This window comes from Miscanthus floridulus, chromosome 14, assembly GCF_019320115.1.
Source record: "Miscanthus floridulus cultivar M001 chromosome 14, ASM1932011v1, whole genome shotgun sequence".
In the NCBI taxonomy this organism is placed as follows: domain Eukaryota; kingdom Viridiplantae; phylum Streptophyta; class Magnoliopsida; order Poales; family Poaceae; genus Miscanthus; species Miscanthus floridulus.
The window spans coordinates 86,103,101-86,126,411 of NC_089593.1; the positions used below are offsets into that span (position 1 = coordinate 86,103,101).

Consider the following 23,311-nt stretch of genomic DNA (forward strand, 5'->3'; position numbering starts at 1 on the left):
TCCGAAAACTAGTTTAGGGTTCCGAAAACTAGTTTGTAAACGTCGAAATTTAAAAATCACAAATTTGAACCATCCAAACTATCTCAAATGGAAAGTTGACCAAAACAACAATTGTAGATCTTGATGAGTTGAACAAACTTGGTATTCAAAACTTTTCAATTTGAAGTCATTTAGAGTTCATAATACTAGAGTCAAAGTGTTGTTTTTTCATTTGACCAAATTTGACTTGGTCAAACTTGCTCAAATGAGACACTAAATGACCTCAGATGAAAAAACTCTGCATACCAAGTTTGATCGTCTCAGCAAGATATACAATTGTTACATAGCTCATTTTCCCATTTGAGAAAGTTTTATCAAACACTAGTCACAAATTCTTGAATCTCATATAGACTTTCTGAAACTATGTCACACACTTGTGAAATTTGAACTACATTTTGTTCAAACTTTCTCAAATGAAAAAATAGCCTATATAAGGATTGTAGATCTTGATGAGCTGAACAAACTTGGTATTCAAAACTTTTCAATTTGAGACAATCTAGGGTTCCGAAAACTAGTTTGTAAACGTCGAAATTTAAAAATCACAAATTTGAACCGTCCAAACTATCTCAAATGGAAAGTTGACCAAAACAACAATTGTAGATCTTGATGAGTTGAACAAACTTGGTATTCAAAACTTTTCAATTTGAAGTCATTTAGAGTTCATAATACTAGAGTCAAAGTGTTGTTTTTTCATTTGACCAAATTTGACTTGGTCAAACTTGCTCAAATGAGACACTAAATGACCTCAGATGAAAAAACTCTGAATACCAAGTTTGATCGTCTCAGCAAGATATACAATTGTTACATAGCTCATTTTCCCATTTGAGAAAGTTTTATCAAACACTAGTCACAAATTCTTGAATCTCATATAGACTTTCTGAAACTATGTCACACACTTGTAAAATTTGAACTACATTTTGTTCAAACTTTCTCAAATGAAAAAATAGCCTATATAAGGATTGTAGATCTTGATGAGCTGAACAAACTTGGTATTCAAAACTTTTCAATTTGAGACAATCTAGGGTTCCGAAAACTAGTTTGTAAGCATCAAAATTTAAAAATCACAAATTTGAACCGTCCAAACTATCTCAAATGGAAAGTTGACCAAAACAAGAATTGTAGATCTTGATGAGTTGAACAAACTTGGTATTCAAAACTTTTCAATTTGAAGTCATTTAGAGTTCATAATACTAGAGTCAAAGTATTGTTTTTTCATTTGACCAAATTTGACTCGGTCAAACTTGCTCAAATGAGACACTAAATGACCTCAGATGAAAAAACTCTGAATACCAAGCTTGATCATCTCAGCAAGATCTACAATTGTTACATAGCTCATTTTCCCATTTGAGAAAGTTTTATCAAACACTAGTCACAAATTCTTGAATCTCATACAGACTTTCTAAAACTATGTCACACACTTGTGAAATTTGAACTACATTTTGTTCAAACTTTCTCAAATGAAAAAATGGCCTATATAAGGATTGTAGATCTTGAATCCATGACCATGACTCCATGAGACCCATGAAGCCATGAGCTTGGCTATTTCTACTCATGCCGCGAAGATTGGTGCTTGTATGATGTTTGATGTATGATGTATCTGTATCTTTATCTTATTTGTTGCTTTACTCTTTAGTCTTTCGGCTTAATCTAGATGGATTATGGACTCATAGAGTGGTGTAATGGTTTGCGCACGTATGATATATATATATATATGCTGTTTTTACTCAATATCCGAATAGATATTTGTATCCGACCTTCTCCGAATCCGATTCATACCGTATTCGATACTCATTATTCATATCCGTAACCGAGTCAATCCGTATTCGTATATGTATCCGAACGCTATCCGTGTCCGAATCCGAATCCGAACAGAAATATGAAAACAAATATAATATGAGTGATATCCGTTCGTATCCGATCCGTTTTCATCCCCAGTGCTTATTGAGGATCCAGAGCCCATCCCTAGTGCTTATCGAGGATCCAGAGCACGCGTTTGTCGCGCAGTTCAAGAATGAGTTTATTCGCCATAACACTGAGTCACTGACGAGTACACCGTCAACGCATTGATATGTAGTCGTATCATAGTAGGTTTCTAGTACTCCTTTATCTATTTTTTTCTTTTAAAAAAAGCACTCGTATATCCATTTCTACATTGCCCTTGCCCACCACTTGAAACTTTAGAAAGTTGATGGAAGACCTTGCAAAAAGGCTAACTTCGATCAACACAAAAACATCCTTAGCGTGCCACTGATCTAAGGCCAATAAGCTTGTGTAATGTTTTGTACAAAATCATATCCAAGGTGCTAGCAAACCGTCTGAAGAGGGTTTTGCCAGAAATTGTATCACCGAATCAGAGACTCTAGAGTGCTTTCGTGCCAGGGCTTCTGATATCTGCTCATATTTTGATAGCCTATGAACTCACTCGTTATATGAAGAAGAGAGGGAAGGAGGGGTGGGCTGCTATAAAGTTGGACATGGGCAAGGTCTATGATAGAGTCTTGAGTGGTCCTTTTTGAAAGAGATGATGCTTAGAATGGGTTTCTGTGAGGAGTGGGTTCAGTTGATGATGCTTTTTTGTGACAACTGTTTTGTACCGGTGAAAGTTAATGGAAATCTGTCAAGCTCTTTCGTTCCAGAGAGAGGGCTTCATCAAGGAGATCCTCTCTCCCCGTATCTGTTTCTCCTGTGTGCGGAAGGTTTCGATTTGATGCCTTGCTAAATAATGCAGAAACGGCAGGTCTGATCGCAGGAGTGAAGGTCTGCCCAAGGGCGCCAAGTATATCACATCTCCTTTTTTCTGATGATTCTCTTATACCTGTTAAAGCAAATCGGGAGAATGCATTGTAGCTGCAGAGCATATTTGCATTTATATGAGATGATGTATGGACAAACTATAAATAAGGAGAAATCGACGGTTTTATTCAGCAGAAATACGAGGGAGGTGCAGCGTGGGGAGGTGAAGGCGATACTCCAAATTTCGAAGGAAACAATGAACGACGGTTTGCCAGTTCATGTGGGACAGTCCAAGGCTGCAACTTTCAAGTATTTGAAGGACAGAATTTGGCAAAGGATCCAGGGTTGGAAGGAGAAAATGTTGTCTAGAGCGGGAAAGGAGATTTTGATTAAAGTTGTAGCACAAGCTATACCAACTTTCGCTATGGGGTGCTTTGATCTCATCAAAAGTTTGTGCGATCAAATAAGCTCAATTATCTGCAGATTTTGGTGGAGTCAACAAGATAATGATCGAGCACAAGATGAACAGGTTGAGTTGGGAGAAGTTGACAAGACCAAAGGAAGGAGGGCTGGGCTTAAGGATATTCATGGTTTCAATATGGCCATGTTGGCCAAGCAAGGGTGGAGGTTGCTGACTTGCTGATGAACCTAGATTCTCTTTGTGCCCAGGTTCTTGCGGCCAAATATTTCCCGGATGGTGATGTGTTGAGAGCAAAGCCTAAAGAAGGTACGTCTTATACTTGGTGGAGTATTCTTTCGGGGATAGACTTGCTGAAGAAGGGAATAATTTGGAGAGTTGGTGATGGCTCAAATAAAAAGATTTGGGAGGATGCTTGGCTACCTAGAGAACATCTGCGAAAAAACCTTCACGCCGAGGGGAGCCAGCCTACTGACCAGGGCTGATGAGCTTCTTGATCCTAGCACGGGCTCGTGGGATGAGGACCTGGTCCGGGGAATTTTTTTTGGAGGAAGACGCGGAGATTGTTTTGAGCATACTAGTACATGAAGGAATGGATGATATCCAAGCTTGGTACTATAATAAAAAGCGGTCTGTTCACAGTGAGATCGGTTTACAAGGTTTATATTGAGGAGAAGAAAAAGAGCATGGTGAATGGTGGGGGATCATCTTCATCGGTGCCGAGGATGAGCAGCAAGCAATGTTGGAAAAAATTGTGGCAAATGAAATGTCCACGGAAGATGTTACATTTCCTTTGGTGTTTGGGGCATAATAGCTTGACTTTGAGAATGAAATTAAGAGCAACTCCAGCAGGGCCTACTTCAGCGCTAAATATGAATGCCCTGACGAGCCCCAATTTAGGACGGGCACCCAAATCCACCCTCCAGACCGAATGGGGGCTCACCCCCTTGCTACGTTGCCTCTCCCACGGTCGTACGGAACTTCTCGGCTAGAGCTCGATGACCTCCCTTCTCGATGCCCGGCGACGCAGATCCCGCGCGGACCCCTTCCCGATGGCCGGAGGCACAGGGGCCTGCGTGGATGCGGCAGCTCGTCCCTTCCTAATGGCCGGCGGCGTAGGGACCGCGGCTCGTCCCATCCCGATGGCCGATGGCGCAAGGCCCCCGCGGATGAGGCGTCATTCCTTTCCGGTGGCCGGCGGTGCAGGGCCTGCATGGATGCGGCGGCTCCTCCCTTCCCGGTGGCTCGCGAACGCGGCAACATCTGCTCATGACTCCCTCCACCTCCCTCCGCCATGTTGGAGCAGCCCGCCCTCCCCTCCCCTCCCTCCGTCGTGTGGGAACAACGCCGTCCTGCTCGCCACCCAGCTCACTCTGCTTGGCCCTGCCCTGTGTGTGGAGAGGAAGAAAGGTTTGACTCAATGACGCATGGGCCCCCCATGTCATTGTCTCCTTATATGGATTTTGGGGGGGGGGGGGGGCTTTGTTTGGGGGATACTGCTCGAGTGGAAAAAATTTGTTGGGCTAACAAAAATGAGGTTGGGCACCCAAATCTAAATGGGGTCCTGATTTGGGGGATACGGCTGGAGATGCTGACAGGGCATGACAGGGCATGAAACTAGACACAAAATGCGTTAGGTGCAATCGATTGGACGAGGATGGCGGACACTTGTTTTCCAAAGTGCAAGCAGGTACTTTGGCTATGGGGCGAACTGCAGATGGAATCCACTAGAGCTGATATGATGTCTGCGGAATCAGTTAAGGAGGTGGAGGAGAAAATTTTGAAGCTTAAAACTGAAATTCAGAGATCAGTGATCATATATTTAGCCTATTCGCTCGTTGATTTCAGCCAGGGCTTATCAGCCAGCCAACAGTGTTTTCCTCTCACAACAAACCATTATCAGTTCAGAAACCAACCAGCGAACAGGCTCATTGTTATATCTCTGGTGGTGGGGTGAAAGGTGTGCTGTGCGAGGAGGAGAGAGGCCGAGGAGTACTTTACAGATAGCGCAGATCATTAGAACGTATCCGGAAGAATGCACTTCTCTGGAAAGATGCAGAACAAAACCTGTGAGCAATATGGAGAACTCAATTGTGATGGGGCTTTCAGGGAGCTTGACCGATCTGGTGGCTGGGGGTTTGTAATCCGGAATGATAATGGTGTGCTGATCAGTTCTGGACATGGCAGATTGGGGAAGGTCCTTGAGCCGATGCATGCTGAGGTCGTTGCATGCCTGCAAGCCGTCCAGCGAGCAGCTGAATTGGGTATTCAGAGAATTGTTTTGGAGACTGACGCCACTGTAATGGTTCATGCAGTCAATTCAATTGGTGTTGATCCAAGCACAGCGAAACTTATCAGCCTGGCTTATAATATTTCTCTCACAACAAAATAACATTAGCCGGCTTATCAGCGTATTCGCTAGCTGCTGTTGAAGCAGGGCCTTGGTCCGTGTGCAGACTCACAGCCTGTTCAGCTGGGGCTGAAACGATCGTATACGATCGTGGATTATTACTGCTGGCTGATTTGATGTAAGAGAAAAATACTGTTCTAGCTGGCTGTCAGTTCTAGACTGACTTTGTTGGACAATGATTTGGCCGCTGTTCCTGAGTAATGAAGTTCTACTTCCATGTTAAAAAAAAACCTTAGCCAGCATGGTAACGACAATGATTTGGCAGCTGTTTCTGAGTAATGAAGTTCTACTTCCATGTCAAAAAAAACCCCGACGCATAAGTATGGTGACATCAAATGTTCACAAACCAGTCGTTAATACTCTCCCTATATACCCCGATCAATACAAGCAAAGGCAACTGAGGCAGATTATGAACCATGTTTCTGCAAATCATTGGCCGAAATAAAACAGGAACAGCTTAATAGCAACAGAGCTTAAGTCAAAAACCAACCACAGGTTTTAACATCTCCAAACATAGCAGCTAAGTATAGGCTAATAACACCACAAGATAAAATGATAACCATCCATGACGCAGAGTCAGCGCAGGAGACTGAGCATCAGGTCACGCAGCTAAGTACTCATGATAAGAACATGTTTATGAAAACTAGATAATATCATATTGGGTAATGCTACTTGTGCATCCTCACTCCTCATCCTCATCACCACCATCGCCGCCACCACCACTTGCCTTCTTCTGGTTCTTTCTCTTCACCCTGCCTGCGGGGCCTCCACCGAACGGGCTTGACAGTGAAAAGTCAATGTGCTTCTCAGACTCCACCCTCACCATGAATGATGGGACATTGACAATTTGCCTGCCAACCCTGTAAGGTTCCACAAACAGAAATTTCATTGAAGGAACAGTTTGAAGGAAACATTGACATCCGCTTTAACATCACAGTTTAGAAATATTCAGGACAGCTAGCCATGCTAATCTAATCTATACAAGATAATACATTCAAAAAAGTTATATCACTAGTACTTCGAAGTTTCAGAAACAGCTTAAGAGAAACACAGATATAGGCTTCAAAACTATTGTTCTAATCATTGCGTGAAATGAGAGTACAAAATCATTATAAACCAAAGAAAACATTCAGGGGACAGCCAATGATGCAATGAACTTAAAAGATAAGCTAAAACTATGCGCTGTTTTGAGAAAGATAATCCATAGGCAATATAATCCAGTACTGAATTGGCACAAGCATTTACAGAGGCAAGCAGGGAACAAAGAAATCATGAAATGGCAAGCAAGATATGTGAGTAATCAGTGACAACCATTTATTAGACATAACCCAGTATCATTGCTACTTCCTACTCATATATATATTAAAAGGGCAAAACAGGTTTCAGAGAACTTTTTTTGCATCAAAAGAGTACTGTTGAGATAACTTGCATATTCTAACATCAGGCCCTTCCACTGAAAACCTGGTTTTCAGATAAACACTACCAAAAAGAATTTTATTACAAGCAGACATGTAAGCATACCTGATGTGACGCTGCTTGATCAAGACACGAGCATGGTGAATGGACTTGGCCATGCCAGCCTTGAAGACAAGTGTTTGAAGGCGCCTTGCAAGGAAGTTCTCAGCAGTAAGGGCAAGGACATAATCAAGCTTGTTCTGACCCTCAGCGAGCAGCCCATAGCGGTTCATGCGGCGGAGAAGCGCCTCACCCTCAAAGATACGGCGGGGGTTCTTCTCATCAAGGGTGAGCAAGTGCCTTGCAGCATTACGGATCCTGCTCAGGGCATACTGGACCCTCCAGAGCTCACGCTTACACCTCAGCCCATACTCACCGACCAGCTTCAGTTCAGCGTCAAGACGCTCCTTCTCATAAGGACGCCTTGGTTTCTTGAATGTTTTACCATCTGCATAAAGAAGCCGTTCACCATAAACATAACTAGGGATATTCATGAAACATATGAAAAAGCTTAAGGGAAAAAAACTAGAAATAAATGGGCAGCTAGTTGCCAGATATCCTTTTCAACCACAATGAACAGATTAAAGAGCACTAAGTAACCATTTGAGAAACAAGCTAGAAAAATGTACAAATAAGCAATTTTAATTACAAAATGGAACATGATATTGAACAAATATCAAGTTCCATGGTGAACTAACATAGAATGCTTAATTTTGGCAGTTACATATGACAGCAGCATGGACCATACTAAAGAATCAGGTGACACAACCCCCATAATTTATTTGTTGAACAAACACCACCGGGAGCCAAAAACCTATAGACAATAGTGATAGAAATTTCTGAAGGGTTTACACAAGCCTAGCAGGAACCCTGGTGATGTACATGGGCAAACAAGAAAATTGGACTCACTCATCTCATTCAAATTTACTGCACATAGGAAAACAAGAGAATTGGACTCCCTCATCTCAGACAAAGCTAGCCACCACTTATAATCACTTTCCATGAATCAGATCCAGAGCAACGCCTTGCGCTCCACAAACCTCAGATCAGATCGACTGACACCAAGAGCAGTGGACACGCTATATCCACCGAGTTCCGCCTCGCCTCGCAAACCACGGCGCAGGTAGGAACTCAAACCGAGACAAAACCATAGGTGCTCCAAACGGCAACCTCCAGCAAGCTCTACCAAGGTCAGGTAGAGCCAACTAGCCAAGAACTCGACGAACTAGGCCTATGCGCCCCCAGTTGGGCACCAGATCACGGCGCCCCAGCAACGAAAATGAAACGGGAACGAAGCGCAACGAACAAAGAGGAGTAGGGGAGGAGATCATCGGCGCGGGCTTACAGTTGCGATAGAAGTTCACGTGCACCATGGCTGGTGCTCCTCTCCCTCCCTCGCGCCCTCGCCTTCGCCTCCTCTTGCTCCGCCGCCGCCGCTTCTGTGAGGGGTTGCTGGGAGTGGTGCTAGGTCGCGAGGGCAGCGTTTATATACCACCCAAAACCCTAGTGGGCCGAACAAGTTATATTGCACTACGGGCTCCATGGGCCGGGCCCAATCGACAGCGCAAGCCTGATTTAACAGCCCAGATGGTCCCTGTCCTTGTCGCACGCGAATCTCGAGGCAAGCCTCGGAGTCAGATGGTTCCATGTTGCTATTTGCTAATCACATTAGTGTCGCTATAATCGCCAGCAGTTCTCAGATGAAAAAGGAAACAAAACGCGAACAGCTCGAAGTTGTCCAAGCTGTGTAAGAGACTTGAATAGGTGTGAGCACAAAATACATAGAGTTGTACAAAGCTAAGTGTCCTTCGAAATAATAAGATTGCAAAAACGAAAAGCTAAGTGTCCAGTGCAAAATGTTGCTAGCAGCTTGTTCTTCCTTGCGAGTCTCCCAGCAGCACCCATGGCGGCGGCATGCTTGTCGTTGGGCTCAGCTTAATTGTGTCCAAGACTGAGCTCAGGGGCATCGTCCCAGTTCTCTTCGTGTAGATGACAACAGTGCTGAGATCATTGGATCGGCGTGCAAAGCATGGCTCGCTGAAGCCCAGCGGCCACTGACACCAAAGATCCAAGCACCACCGTCCACCGGTCACCACTGCCTCCTTGATGCCGTCAAGTTGCGTCCACGCCAAGTTTTCTGCGGCAACAAGACTAATCGACTGCGGCCATTATGTTATCGTCTGGAGTTTCAGTGGATAGGGGAAGCTTCGCCGCTCCAGGATGTTCAGCTCTGCTCTGCATGGACTCATGGGAAACCCTGCTCTTGCACGGCATCAGGCTTCAGGCCATGGAAAATCCCGCACATTGGTTGCTCAGCATATTGCCAAACTTGTTCGATTGCCAGCCCATGCCATTGACGCGGATCATCTCTCAGAGGAGGTAGATCTGATACCAAACTTGGATATGGTGTGCTCCATCTTGCAACCGAAAAGAAGGTCTTGACTAGCAATGGAGTACCTGGAAAGAGAGACATCGCTATGTAATTTCCACATGTTTAAAATGTCTGAACATTTTAGAGAGAACCATGATGTCCTGACCATGCTCTTGCTATGTAAAGTTCTGTTGCAGAGCATCTGCTTACAGCAACAGAAAACAATATTCCACTAGTTCGATGTCACAAATGTAATGCTGCAAACAAAAGATAGAGGAAAAAAAGTAAAGTTACCAGAAGTTTGAATGCATCTATCAGAGACTGAACTCAAGAAATAATCATGTTTGTTGTGCCAAGATTTCTTCTATTTAGACCTCTATAGTTGTGCCAAGATAAAATCAAGAAATCCGAAGCACTGAGTGCTAGTCCGTATTTATCAATCTCTCTACAATGTTGTAGGATCACTGGAACGCCTAGATGGAAGGGGGAGGGTTGAATAGGGCTGTAAAAATTCAACTTAAACCGAAGTCAAATTCATCCGCAGCACTACTGTTCTGTGAGCGCGGCACTGCCGCACCTACAGGAGATATTAGTTCACAGTTCAAAATCTACTTAACGAAATTTAGATTGGGTAAATTTCTTAACTTCCTGTAGAGTAGTAGATCACAGATCGACAGCTAAAAGTGGTGGGAACAACACACACAAGTAGATTGGCCTCAAACTCTAGAGATCACCTCAACAACAACAGGAACACAAGTGTAGCAATACAAACACAAGATGACACAAGGATTTATCCCGTGGTTCAGCTCTCCACCAAGGCTTGCATATGTCCACGTTGTTGAGGTATACTACTAAGTCTTAGGGATTTGTAACCCTACCTCGTTCTCAAGTCAAGAGAGTGAACTCTTGAAATGATGGGTGATTTTAATCGCTGCAAGAGGTGGTTACAAACCTCCCGGTGCTGCCACAAACTTGGCAAGCTCACCAGGCGACGCTCAAGCCAGCTAGGAGCCAAGCTCCAAGAGTAACAAACACAACCGCCGGTTAAGACGTGAACCAAGTGCTCTTAAGAGTTTAGGAATCAATGGAGCTGCGCTCTCTATTCGAGTTTTGGACCCTTTTTCCTCAAGGATTGATGGGGAAATTAATGGATTTGCTTGGGGGCTTTAGGTCAACAATGGAGTGAGAGAAAGAGAGAGAGAGAGAGCTCCTGCTCTGTTTTGGCGTGCTGAAGTGAAGAAGAAGAGAGTCGGTTGGTTACCGTTGGAAAGGAAGGGGAAAGATATATATACCCCCCCAGGCCCCAACGGTCACTTTAAATCACAGATAGCCGTTGGCGAGGAAAGGAAAATGTATATATACCTCCAGCCCTCAACGGACACTGCACCCAAGAGGTCGGGCGAGACGAGGACGTGACCAAAGGGTCGGGCGAGCCGGAGCCCGCGACCTTAGGGTCGGTCGATTCGGAGCCCGTGACCTTGGGGTCGGGTGAGACGGAGCCCGCGACCAAAGCGTCGGGCGAGACGGAGCTCGCGACCTTGGGGTCGGGCGAGACGGAGCCCGCGACCAAAGGGTCAAACGAGACAGTGAAAGGTTCCTGTGTGGTTTTGATAATTGAGTGACAACCTAGGTGGATTAATTGTGTTTATGTGAGATACACAGGTGATTAGTCCACAGGTACATGTGTGTGAGCAACATATGCCATGAAGGTGGAAATGGCTCGGAGATGTTGCAAAGCTCACACATGTGATGATGAAGGAGTTCATTGCACATGAGACATGACATTGAGTCATGTGATCAAGGTGGAGAAGATCAATACAAAACTTGGCTTGATGGACCGGTTGCAAGCGTGAAGGGCAAGTCGGAGGCTTTGCAGTGATGGACTGCATAGCGGTGAAGCTTAAGCAAGACTTGACGTCGATGGACGAAGGCAACGGTGAAAAGCAAGTGAAGTCAAGATCGATGAACCAATATGGTCACGTGATGATAGGAAGTGGATCATATCATTTGGTGATTGGTTGGTGCATGTGTTGCATCAACATTAGAGGAGAAGGAATGGAATGCACAAGACAAAGATATAACCTAGGGCATTTCATTTCACCGGTTAAAGGTATGTAGAGAAGTTTATGGCCAGGTTTATGATAGATGGTCGTACTATCAAGAGGGGCAAACTTGTTTGCATATCGGTCATCTAGTGCCACTCGAGTGATCTAACTTTGCATCGTCGCTAGGATCGAGTGGCGTGGCAAGTTGAGTGGCTAATTCTTTGGAAAATGGTTGTGAAAATGCTAACACACATACACATGGTGGTGTACACTTGGTGGTGTTGGTACATTTATAAAGGAGATGAAGTTGGAGTTGATGTGGATCAACTCGGCGATGAAACGGAGGCAAGAAGGGTTTGAAACTTCACCGGCGCCCTGTATAGAAAAGATAGTGTTTCTCAGAGTGCACCAGACGCTAGGTCCTGCGTTTGGTCAGTGACAGCAGCGAACGCGCGGTCTCGATCTTGTGACTGGACGCTGGCGTGAAGAGTGAATGGACACTCAGAGTCTGCGTCCGGTCAGTGCTGACGTATGCTGACGCAGGCGGCGCTGGAGTTAGGCGTGCGGGCATAGAACTGATCGGACGCTGGTCTGCGTCCGGTCATGGTGGACCGGATGCGTTCGGTCGTAAAACAAAGGCTCAGGGAGCTCTCTGGAAACGACCGGACTCAGGCATAGCAGCGTCCGGTCATTCACTATGCTGCGTCCGGTCGCAACTTAACCATTGAGATCGGGCGCTCAGTATTTGAAGCGGATGCCACGTGGCGTGCATCGCGCGACCGGACATTGGGGTCCTATGTCCGGTCAATATGACCGGAGCGTCCAGTCGCCCCGAGCTGTGCCCAGTGAAGGGGTACAACGGCTCTATTTTCGTGGGGGTTATAACTAGAAGGTGGTTTCGGCCATGGCCGTTGCTGAGCACCTCGGGGGACTTTGTGTCCATGCTTATGAGTGCTTAGGAGCCCTCCATCTCACATATGCTTGATAGTGATCATCCGATTGTGTGAGAGAGTGATTCTAGTGCGATTGCATCGTGTGGTTGAATCGAGTGGCACTAGGTGATCGAGTGCAAACCGGTGGTGCTTGTTACTCTTGGAGGTTGCCACCTCCTAGATGGCTTGTGCGGTGCTCCGGAGAAGTGCTTTGTGAGGGTATTATGCTCGCCCCGCGGGAGCAGCGAAGAGCAACTCTAGTAAAGCATGTCATTGAGCTACCATCATTTTCGGGGTAGGTTCTTACGGTGCCCGATGTGCGGGCTTGGCGGGTGATGCCAATTATCTACCGAACCACCAAGTGAGCGATCGACACAACGGGGACTAGCGTGGTGGTAAGCACGTGAACCTCAGGAGAAAAATCACCGTGTCAACTTTGTTATTACCGTTGGTTTACATCCTCGTTACACAAGCTTATAATTACTTTCATATACATTGTGCTTGTGTAGTTGCTCTTGTAATTAGTTTGCTTGTATAAGCTCACTAGTTACCTTCTTGCATGTGTAGCATAGAAGTAGCTCCCTTGCGTGACTAATTTGGTTTGTGTAAACTTGTTAGTCACATTGCTTAATTTGCGTAGCTAAGTATTTACGCTCTCTAATTTAGCATTAGTTGTCTTGTTATTGAGCATTGCTAGTGAACTTAGTTGACTTTGTGCTTTGTTACACCCTAAAAAATTGCATTTTCTAAAATAGCCAAATTGATTTATTTAAGCAATTTTTGTGAGCATTGAACCTAGGGAAATAATAGTTTTCATGGAATTAAAATCAATTATAAGGTTAGTAACCTCTTGATGCATACATGCTGCTGCATATTCATTTTTGGGATGATTGGTTTGACCAAATTTGAAAACAAGAATTCAAATCTATTTGAAAAATACTTTCAAAAAACACTAAAAATAAAAAGAAAAAGGATTTCTTATTTTCTCTCCATCCCTTCCTCACTTCCGGCCCAATTGGCCTTTTCATTCCCGCGGCCCGCTCGCCCTCCCCCTCTTCCCTTCTTGGGCCGGCCCAGCTGAGCCGAACTGCTTCCTCAGCCGCAGCCTAGCATCGCTAGCAACTGCCGCCGCGTCTAAGCCGCTGCCAGCCCGGGCCCATGCGTCAGCGCCATCTCCCTCCTCCCGCAACCGCCGCGTGAGTCCAAGCCACAACCGCCGTCCGCTCCTGGCATCGTGGGCGCATCGTCCCGCTCCCCGGCCTCATTTAAAGGGTGTCGAACCCCCGCGCGCACCCCTGCTGCCCCTCGCTCTCTTCTTCGCGTTCGCCAGGCGCCGAGGAAGCCACAACAACCGCCACAGCGCGTGCCGGGACCCACCGCCCGCCTCCGCGTGGTCCGCCATCTCCGAGCCGTCGTCGACCCCATTTTCCTCGCTGTGAGCTTCGCCGTTCTCCCCTCTCTCTCCCCGTGCAGTTTATTTCTCGTTTCATGGCTTCTAGAACCCGTTTCGCGAGCGGCCGCGTGCTCTCGTCGCCGGCCATGGCGACCGCCGTCTCGGCACTCCCCTCCGGCCGCCGTATCAGCCTTGGCGGGTTCCCCTTCACTCCTGCCGTTTCCCGGTGTCCTCGGTTCTTCGAACCGTGGCCCATAGGCCTTGTTCCCCGCGCGCAGGACGCTTACATCTACTACCATGGCCGTCGTTTTGAGGCTATGAAGGAGGATCATTTCAGGTTCCTTCCTCGCAATGATCATGAGGGTAACTGGCAGGTCCTGGCACCAACAGAGAGTGACCCAACTCTAGAAGCAACAGTACAACATGTCCATGCCATGCAGGGGGTAGATGAAGAGGTCAAGGGAGAGCTGCGTGCATCACAGAGGGTCGAGAGACATCTCCAAAAGCAAGTTGATGAACTACGTGCTCAACTTGGACAGCCACCGATCTACAAGAAGAAGCGCCGGTCATTCACCATGATTGACACCGCCCCATAGATGTTAGGTGCCTTGTTTTAAAGCTATGACGTTGTTAGTTCGTGTTTCATGTTTAGTCTTGTCTGGCCTTGTGAACATTGATGATTAGATGTTTTAATTTGTGAACTTGGTTGATTTGGAGTTTGGTTGTTTGCTGGAAGTTTGTGGGCATGTCTACAAATTCCATAGATTGGAACCTTAAGTTTAGATGAAATCTTAATGCAGATGGTTTGCTTTATCTTATCTCTGCTGTGCTGTTTTCTAGAGCAGCCTGTGTTCTTTATCTTGTATCTCGAAATCTGAGCTGCCAAAAATTCTGAAATTTTTGTGGTGATAACTAGACTTCTGTATCTTTCAAATGTCTCTGGAATCACGTCAATAGCTGTTCAGGTTTGTAAGATCTAGCTGTCAGAAGTTGATGTTCCTACGTAGACTGGAACCCAGAACAGATTCGGTTTAGCTCTATTTATGACCATGTGTATTCCAGAATCTGTAAAAGTGATGTAAATAGAAGTGGTAGCTGATCTCCTAAGCTTTCCAATCATTCTTGGTACACCTCTGTTGGATCTCTGAAACTCGAGTTATAACAGATTTACTGAACTGCTGTATTTGAATCTTGTCCAGAAAATTTTCAGCATTGTTCTTTATCTTTATAAGCTCTCTATAAATTAGAAATCTCTAAAATTTTGCGTATTTGTTGAAAAGTAGATGGCCGCAAGAGGAGGAAGAGGCAGAGGCCATGGTCGTGGACGTGATGCTCTCATAAATCCACCACCACCGCCACCTGTGACCATGGAACAATTGATGGGAATGCGAGCGCAGTTAATGCAAGCCATGATGCAACACTTGGATAACGAACCTGCAAGAATACCACCGCCTGTTCAGGTCAAAGATAAGCGTGGAGAGTTTATTAAGGGTCGCCCACCGGTGTTCACCCATGTCTCAGACCCTATGGAGGCAGATGATTGGTTGCGTGCTGTGGAGAAGCAACTTAACATAGCACAATGCAACGATCTTGAGAAGGTGTTGTATGCTTTTGGTCAACTCCAGGGAGCAGCTCAGGATTGATGGGATTCTTTCCAGTATAGACGCCCCAACAATGCTCCTGCTATCACTTGGCAGGGCGGATTTGGGCCTAGGGCCACTAGGGCCACGGCCCTAGTCGCAGCCCAAAAAATTCTTTAGGATATAAGTAGTTTTTAGGTCTGGGGCTAGGCATTGGGCCAAATTTGCTAGCCCAGCAGAGAGGAAGAGAGCCACGGAGGAAAAAAGGAGGCAGCGCAGCTACGCAGGCGCCGCTCCACGCGTCTTCTCCCAATCGTGAGGCGCGCGACTCCCTCTTCGACTTCCTGTTCTCGCGCCGCTACACGTTGTCGGCCAACCCTAGGCGCCGCGTCGCCACTGCCCGTACGTCTGCCATCCGCCGAGGCCGCAAGGCACCGACGGCTGAAGCCGAGGGCCGCTCGGTGCACGCCAGCACGAGCGCAGCTCCTGCCTCCTGGCTCCTGATCACTGGTGAGTAGCTAATCCACCTTTTCCCCATCGTTTCCAATGTTCTAATTTCTAATTTCATGTTAAATCTTCCTGATCTATTAGGAATTGAATGAATGAAATTAGAGAGTAGAGACTTAGAGTTGCATAATGAAGAGGAGCAGGCAGGGGCAGGGGACTGGGAGAAGCAGCAAGTCAATAAGATCATTTTTTACTCCGGCTCCTATGCCAATTATACAACCAGCGCCAGCGCCACAAATACAATCATCTTCACAACCACAATCAGAAGTAGTAGAAGCACAAGTTGTCCAAGAACCAGAAACAACAGAAGAAGTACCTAGCAATGCAAATGATTTGCAAAATAATCCCCCTGTTGCTGCTAGTGAAGAAGACATTGTTGCTGATCCTGGGCTTCGGATTCCAATTGAGCAAATGGATCCAAACATTAGGGATGCAGTTAGAAGAGCTTATATTTCTAAGGGTCCATGCCAACCAAGAGGTCATAGTTATCCAAAAAGGAAGATATACAACCGCAATAGGTCATTTCATGATGTGTGGTTCAATAATCATGCATGGTTGGAATACAGTATTGCGAAAGATGCCGCATTTTGTTTTTATTGTTATCTCTTCAAACAGCCTAGAGCTAAAAATTTTGGTGTTGATGCTTTCACGGTCAATGGGTTTCGTGGATGGAAGGATGGGCGGGAATTGATTGATGCCCACTCTAATGGTATAGATCACAATAAGTCTAGGAGGGCTTATGAGGATTTAAAAAACCAAAGACAAAGTGTGGCACATGTGATTAACCGTGGTGGTAAGAAGTCGGAGGAGGAATATAGAGGTCGACTGCTTATTATATTGGGAGTTATAAGGTTCCTTTTATTGCAAGCACATGCTTTTCGTGGACATGATGAATCCTCCAGCTCAAGCAATAAGGGGAATTTCTTAGAGATGGTAGAATGGTACAAAGCTAAGGATAAAAACGCAGCAACTTTGCTGCGTCACAATCAAATGACTTCTCCAGAAATTCAGAAAGACATGTGTAGAGCTTGTGCAGATCTGACCACCAAAGCCATTCTTACAGATCTTGGGGATAGACCCTTTGCCATTCTAGTTGACGAGGCTCGAGATGCATCTATCAAGGAGCAAATGGTCGTTGTTTTGAGGTTAGTGTGTACTGTCCAGCTTGCTGTTTTTATTTAATTTGTAATGTCATTCTAGTTGTTTCTAAATTCTAATGTCATTCTTTTGTTTTTCATGACTGTTGTAGGTATGTCAATGCACGAGGTCAAGTGATTGAGAGATTTCTTGGTATTCATGAAGTTCCTAACACCTCATCATCGTCTCTAAAAAATACTTTGGATGGTATGTTTGCATCTCATGGATTGTCAATTTCTAGATTGCGTGGGCAAGGGTATGATGGGGCCTCAAACATGAGGGGAGAGTTTCATGGGTTGCAAAGAAGGATATTAGATGAAAATCCATATGCTTTTTACATACACTGTTTTGCACACCAATTGCAATTAGTGGTTGTCTCAGTTGCCAAGTGTTGTTCTTCCGTCTTTGATTTCTTTGGTACCTCCACTTCGATTGTTAATAATGTCAATGCTTCCTGTAAGAGAAGGGATCAATTATCCCAACGACACCATGAGGACCTTGTGAATCAATTGGAGACGGGTGAGATTTTTCCAGGGAGAGGAAAAAACCAAGAAACCAACCTTGCACGACCAGGGGATACTCGATGGGGTTCACATCATAAAACCTTGAGTCGTATTTATCTTATGTGGAATGCTATTCTAGAGGTACTAGAGAATATTGCCGAGGATACCACTAATGGGGACAAGAGGTATGTGGCTTCAGGTTTGTTGAAACAAATGGAGACCTTTGAATTTGTGCTTGTTATGTTTCTCATGATCCGATTATTGGGAAAAACAAATGATTTGTCACAATGCTTGCAAAAGAAAGATCAGAACATTATCCGTGCTGTAGGATTGATTGGGACAACACTACAACTAGTTAGTGAGGTACGGGAGAATGGTTGGGAAGAACTATTTGAGGAGGTGAAGGCCTTTTGTCTTTTACATCATATCAGTATACCAAATATGGATGAAACCATAACTGTTAGGGGTCGTGCAAGGGGACGAGGAGGGCAATTAGTGACTTACTATCACCATTTTAAATATGACATATTTAATGTGGTGTATGATCAGATTATTGTGGAAATGAACAATCGCTTTGCTGAAAGGTCTACTCAACTATTGAGATGCATTGCTTGTCTAGATCCAAGGAATTCTTTTGCCAACTATGACAGATCCAAAATACTAGAGCTATTTGAGATTTATAAAGATGACTTCTCCTCATATGAACTTTTACGCCTTGGAGATCAAATTGATCACTTCATTGGTGAAGTGAGAAATGATCCTATCTTTGTTGGTTGTCATGACCTTGGAGATCTTGCTATTAAGATGGTTCAAACTGAGAGACACATAGTTTTTAAATTGGTTTATTGTCTGGTTGTGTTAGCCTTGACTTTGCCAGTTGTTACCGCCACTGTTGAGAGAGCCTTCTCAGTTATGAAATTTGTGAAGAATGAGTTGAGGAATAAGATGGGAGGTGAATGGTTGAATCACAGGATGATTTGTTATATTGAGCGAGATATCTTTGCAGACATCAAGGATGATGACATTTTATATCATTTTCAAGAACTAAAGTCTCGGATGAACAAGTTACCTCCATTGTCTCAAACTAGAGAAAGTGGCATGTCGCTTTGCTTTCATATATTATATTACTATCATTTTACTCAAGTGATCAATTATATTTATTGGCTGCATTGCTAATGTTCTTAAACACCAAACCTATGTGTTATGTGTAGGTTCAGGCAGGCTGGGTTCAGGTCCATATGAAGCTCTTGACGAAGATATGAGAGGTGATGGTGAACCAAACCATAATTAGTTAGGTGTTTTTAACCACTTTTATGTTACTGGCATCAATGATATCATGGATTTAAATATGAAGTCGAGATATCATTTAAACTTATACATCTATGAGCTATGCTTTGTTATTTATCGGTATTAGTCCCGGTGCGAGTGGTATGTATATGCTTTGATACTGCATTGGCGGAGCTCGTCAATCGAGAGTGGCCCTACGCGTCAAAATTGGCGAGCTCCGCCACTAGCAGGAATTCAAGGACAACTTTCGGTCATATCATATCCCCGATGGACTGGTGGAATTGAAGCAAGAGGAATTCAGATCCCTTAAGCAAGGATCCATGACTGTGGCGGAGTATCGTGACAAGTTTGCTCAACTGTCACGTTATGCTCCAAATGATGTAGCTGAGGATAAGGATAAGCAACGCCGCTTCCTCAAGGGACTCTATGATGGACTGCAGCTTCAGCTGATGTCCAACACCTACCCTAACTTTTAGTCTTTGGTGAACCGCGCTATTGTGATTGACGATAAGCACAAAGAGATGAAAGCCAAGAAGAGGAGGCTTCAAGGGCAAGCTTCTGGAAGCAACACCCGCCCGCGTGCCTATCCCCAACAGGGTTTTCAGCAGAGGAATCAAGGACCATCTAACCAGGGAAACCGTGGTCAGTATCCTCAGCGTAACCAGTTCTAGCAACACCCTCAGTACCAACAATAGTATGGTAATCAACGTCCCCCGCAACAGACCGGCAATCCGGCAACATGCCAGTGAATGACCAACAATGCTCTAGTGAAGAGTGGTGCACCCAATAACCCCAATGCATGCTACCATTGTGGAGAAGTAGGTCACTATGCTCATCAATCATCAGTGTCCAAAGAAGCAGAACCAGCAGGCTCCTCAAAACTAGACTGGCAATCAGAAGCTCAACGCCCGACCACCTCACACTGCGAAGGTGAACTATGTGTCATCTGATGCAGCTCAGGAGACTCCCAAGGTCATGTTGGGTACGTTCAGCGTTAACTCTATCTCTGCTATAGTACTTTTTAATTCCGGTGCTTCGCATTCATTTATATCCCAAGCTTTTGTTAGAATGCAAAACATACCTTTGTGTGCCATGAAAAACTCCATACTAGTAAATTCGTCGGGAGATAGTATACCCGCTTCTTATTGGAGTCCCTCAACTAGCATTTCCTTAAGGGGGGTAGACTTCAAAGTGAAACCTATTGTGTTGAGAACAGCGGGAATTGATCTTATTCTGGGAATGGATTGGATGAAACAACACCGAGCAGTGATTCAGTGTTAGGAGAAATCTGTGGTTGTGACATCACTCAATGGAGATAGAATATGTGTAGAAGTGGTAGTGCAAGCTCAGCCTATAGCCATAGTGAACCAGTGGGATGGTGATGCCAATGAACAAGATCGTGTTGTGGAGGAATTCCCGGATGTCTTCCCCGATGACTTGCCAGGTATGCCAGCTGACCGTGACATTGAATTCATTATTGAATTATTACCTGGAACTGCACCAATAGCTAAACGTCCATATAGAATGGGGGTTAATGAATTAGAAGAGCTTAAGAAACAACTAAAAGAGTTGCAAAAAAAAAGTTTCATATGCCCCAGTTCTTCCCTGTGGGGGGCACCTGTGATCTTTGTGGATAAGAAGGATGGTAGTCAACAGATGTGTGTGGATTACCGTTCGCTTAATGAGGTTACAATCAAGAATAAATACCCTTTGCCTAGGATTGATGATTTGTTTGATCAGTTGAGAGGAGCCTATATGTTCTCCAAGATTGATCTCCGCTCAGGATACCATCAGCTTAAGATTCGAAACTCGGACATACCCAAGACAGCATTCACTACATGATATGGCTTGTATGAGTATACCGTTATGTCTTTTGGATTGACCAATGCACCTACATACTTTATGTATCTGATGAATAAGGTGTTCATAGAGTTTCTGGATAAATTTGTGGTGGTATTCATAGATGACATACTGATATTCTCCAAGACTGAAGAAGAACACGCTGGACATATAAGGTTGGTCTTGCAAAAGCTTAGAGAATATAAGTTGTACGCTAAGCGGAGCAAGTGTGAGTTTTGGTTGAAGGAAGTCTCTTTTCTGGGTCATGTTGTCTCCAATGGTGGAATAGCAGTGGATCTAGGCAAAGTGCAAGATGTGTTGAATTGGAAACCACCAACCAATGTAAGTGAGATTCGTAGCTTTTTGGGATTGGCTGGATACTACAGGAGGTTCATTGAAGGTTTTTCCAAGCTTGCTAAGCCTATGACAGCTCTGTTGGAAAAGAATGCTAAATATGTATGGTCGGATAAATGCCAGACAAACTTTGATGAGCTAAAGAAGAGATTGACTACAGCTCCAGTATTGATTTTGCCCGATTTAAGCAAGAACTTCTCTATATATTGTGATGCATCCCATTTGGGTCTTGGATGTGTGCTTATGCAAGAAGGAAGAGTGGTGGCATATGCATCTAGACAATTGAGGAAACATGAGTTGAATTACCCTACTCATGACTTGGAATTGGCAGCTGTGGTTCATGCTTTGAAAATCTGGAGATATTATCTAATTAGGCATAAGAGTGATATCTATACAGATCACAAGAGTTTGAAGTATATCTTTACCCAGTCAGATCTGAATCTGAGACAATGTCGTTGGTTAGAATTGATCAAACACTATGATTTGGAAGTGCATTATCATCCGGGAAAAGCAAATGTCGTAGCTGACGCACTTAGCAGGAAGAGTTATGCTAATGGACTTAGGATGACATTTATGTTAGCAGAGTTGTGTGCTGAAATGGAGCATCTCAACTTGAGTTTTGTCACTAATGCAATGGAATTGGTGATAGAGCCTACATTGGAGCAAGAGATACGCAAGGGTCAATTGGAGGATGAAAAACTAAAAGAGATAGCAGAGAATGTAGTGCTTGGAAAGGCAGCAGGATTCAGGATGGATGAGAATGGTACTCTTTGGTTTGGAAAAAGGATATGTGTACCTGAAGTGAAGGCTATCCATGATGTAATTCTGCCATGAGTCTGCCTATTCCATACATCCCGGAAGTACCAAGATGTATTTGGATCTCAAAGAGAAGTATTGGTGGTATGGTTTGAAGCGAGATGTGGCAGAGTATGTGGCTTTGTGTGACACTTGTCAAAGGGTGAAAGCTGAGCATCAAAGACCTGCAGGGTTGTTACAACCAATGAAGATTCCTGAATGAAAATGGGAAGAAGTTGGTATGGATATTATCGTAGGTTTGCCCAGCACTCAAAGAGGTTATGATTCAATATGGGTAATAGTGGATCGACTCACCAATATTGCTCATTTTTTACCAGTCAAGACTACCTATACAGGTGCAAGGTTAGCAGAGTTGTACATGGAATGAATAGTATGCTTACATGGTATTCCCAAGAAAATTGTGTCGGATAGAGGCACTCAGTTTACATCGCAATTCTGGCATAAAGTACATAGATCTTTGGGGACAAAGTTGAATTTCAGTTTTGCTTACCACCCACAAACTGATGGACAGACTGAAAGGATCAACCACATTTTGGAAGATATGTTGCGAGCTTATGCACTACAGTATGGTAATAGTTGGGATAAGAGTCTACCATATGCAGAGTTCTCGTACAACAACAGTTACCAGAAGAGTCTCAAGATGGCACCTTTCGAGGCGTTGTATGGACGTAAATGTAGAACGCCTTTGTTCTGGAATCAGACTGGTGAACTCAAGTGTTTGGACCCGATGTCCTTAGAGACGCGGAAGAACAAGTGAGAATGATTAGAGACAACTTAAGAGTGGCTCAGTCCCGACAGAAGAGTTACGCTGATACTCGCAGAAGAGAGTTGACTTTCGAAGTTGGTGATTATGTGTACTTGAAGGTGTCACCAATGAGAAGTGTGAAAAGATTCAATATGAAGGGAAAGTTGGCACCAAGGTATATTGGACCTTTTAAGATCCTAGAGAGATGTGGAGAAGTAGCCTATCAATTGGAACTGCCTAAAAGTTTGTCAGGTGTGCATGATGTGTTCCATGTTTCTCAATTAAAAAAGTGTTTGAGGGTACCAGAAGAGCAGATTCCTTTGGAAGAGCTTGCTGTTAAGGAAGATCTTACATATGAAGAGTATCCAATAAAGATCTTGGAAACTACAGGAAAAGTTACAAGAAGCTGAACTATAAAGATGTGTAAGGTACAGTGGAATTGATATTCAAAGGATGAGGCTACTTGGGAAAGAGAAGATGATCTGAGAAAATCTTATTCGCAACTGTTCGAGTAAGTGATCAACCAATCTCGAGGACGAGATTCAGCTTAAGGGGGGTAGAATTGTTACACCCTGAAAAATTGTATTTTCTAAAATAGCCAAATTGATTTATTTAAGCAATTTTTGTGAGCATTGAACCAAGGGAAATAATAGTTTTTATGGAATTAAAATCAATTATAAGGTTAGTAACCTCTTGATGCATACATGCTGCAGCATATTCATTTTTGGGATGATTGGTTTGACCAAA

General features: G+C 44.3%; 3 protein-coding genes across 4 annotated transcripts in view; 1 reads left to right on the forward strand and 2 right to left on the reverse strand.

The window, feature by feature from the left end:
- Window positions 1-6,032: 6,032 nt before the first annotated feature.
- LOC136504544 (small ribosomal subunit protein uS4y-like) lies at window positions 6,033-8,531 on the reverse strand. Its single transcript, XM_066499482.1, has 3 exons — window positions 8,401-8,531; window positions 7,122-7,503; window positions 6,033-6,460 (listed from the first exon to the last, which is right to left on the reverse strand). The coding sequence occupies exons 1-3, from the start codon at window positions 8,426-8,428 to the stop codon at window positions 6,283-6,285; spliced, it is 588 nt and encodes a 195-aa protein (XP_066355579.1). The 5' UTR covers window positions 8,429-8,531; the 3' UTR covers window positions 6,033-6,282.
- Window positions 8,532-8,870: 339 nt separating this feature from the next.
- The window catches only part of LOC136505911 (pentatricopeptide repeat-containing protein At3g29230-like), a 30,709-nt gene continuing 16,268 nt past the window's right edge, over window positions 8,871-23,311 (reverse strand). Inside the window, exons 2-3 of one of the 2 annotated variants that reach the window (XM_066501039.1) lie at window positions 9,593-9,683; window positions 8,871-9,512 (exon numbers count right to left, since the gene is read on the reverse strand). The gene's annotated coding sequence lies outside the window, so the exon portion shown is untranslated. The remainder of the gene's footprint in view (window positions 9,513-9,592; window positions 9,684-23,311) is intronic. The other variant, XM_066501038.1, reaches the window with a different exon arrangement.
- Window positions 16,088-18,814, forward strand: LOC136503914 (uncharacterized). Its single transcript, XM_066498835.1, has 7 exons — window positions 16,088-16,318; window positions 16,499-17,028; window positions 17,133-17,227; window positions 17,663-17,886; window positions 18,073-18,265; window positions 18,386-18,475; window positions 18,735-18,814. The coding sequence occupies exons 1-7, from the start codon at window positions 16,088-16,090 to the stop codon at window positions 18,812-18,814; spliced, it is 1,443 nt and encodes a 480-aa protein (XP_066354932.1).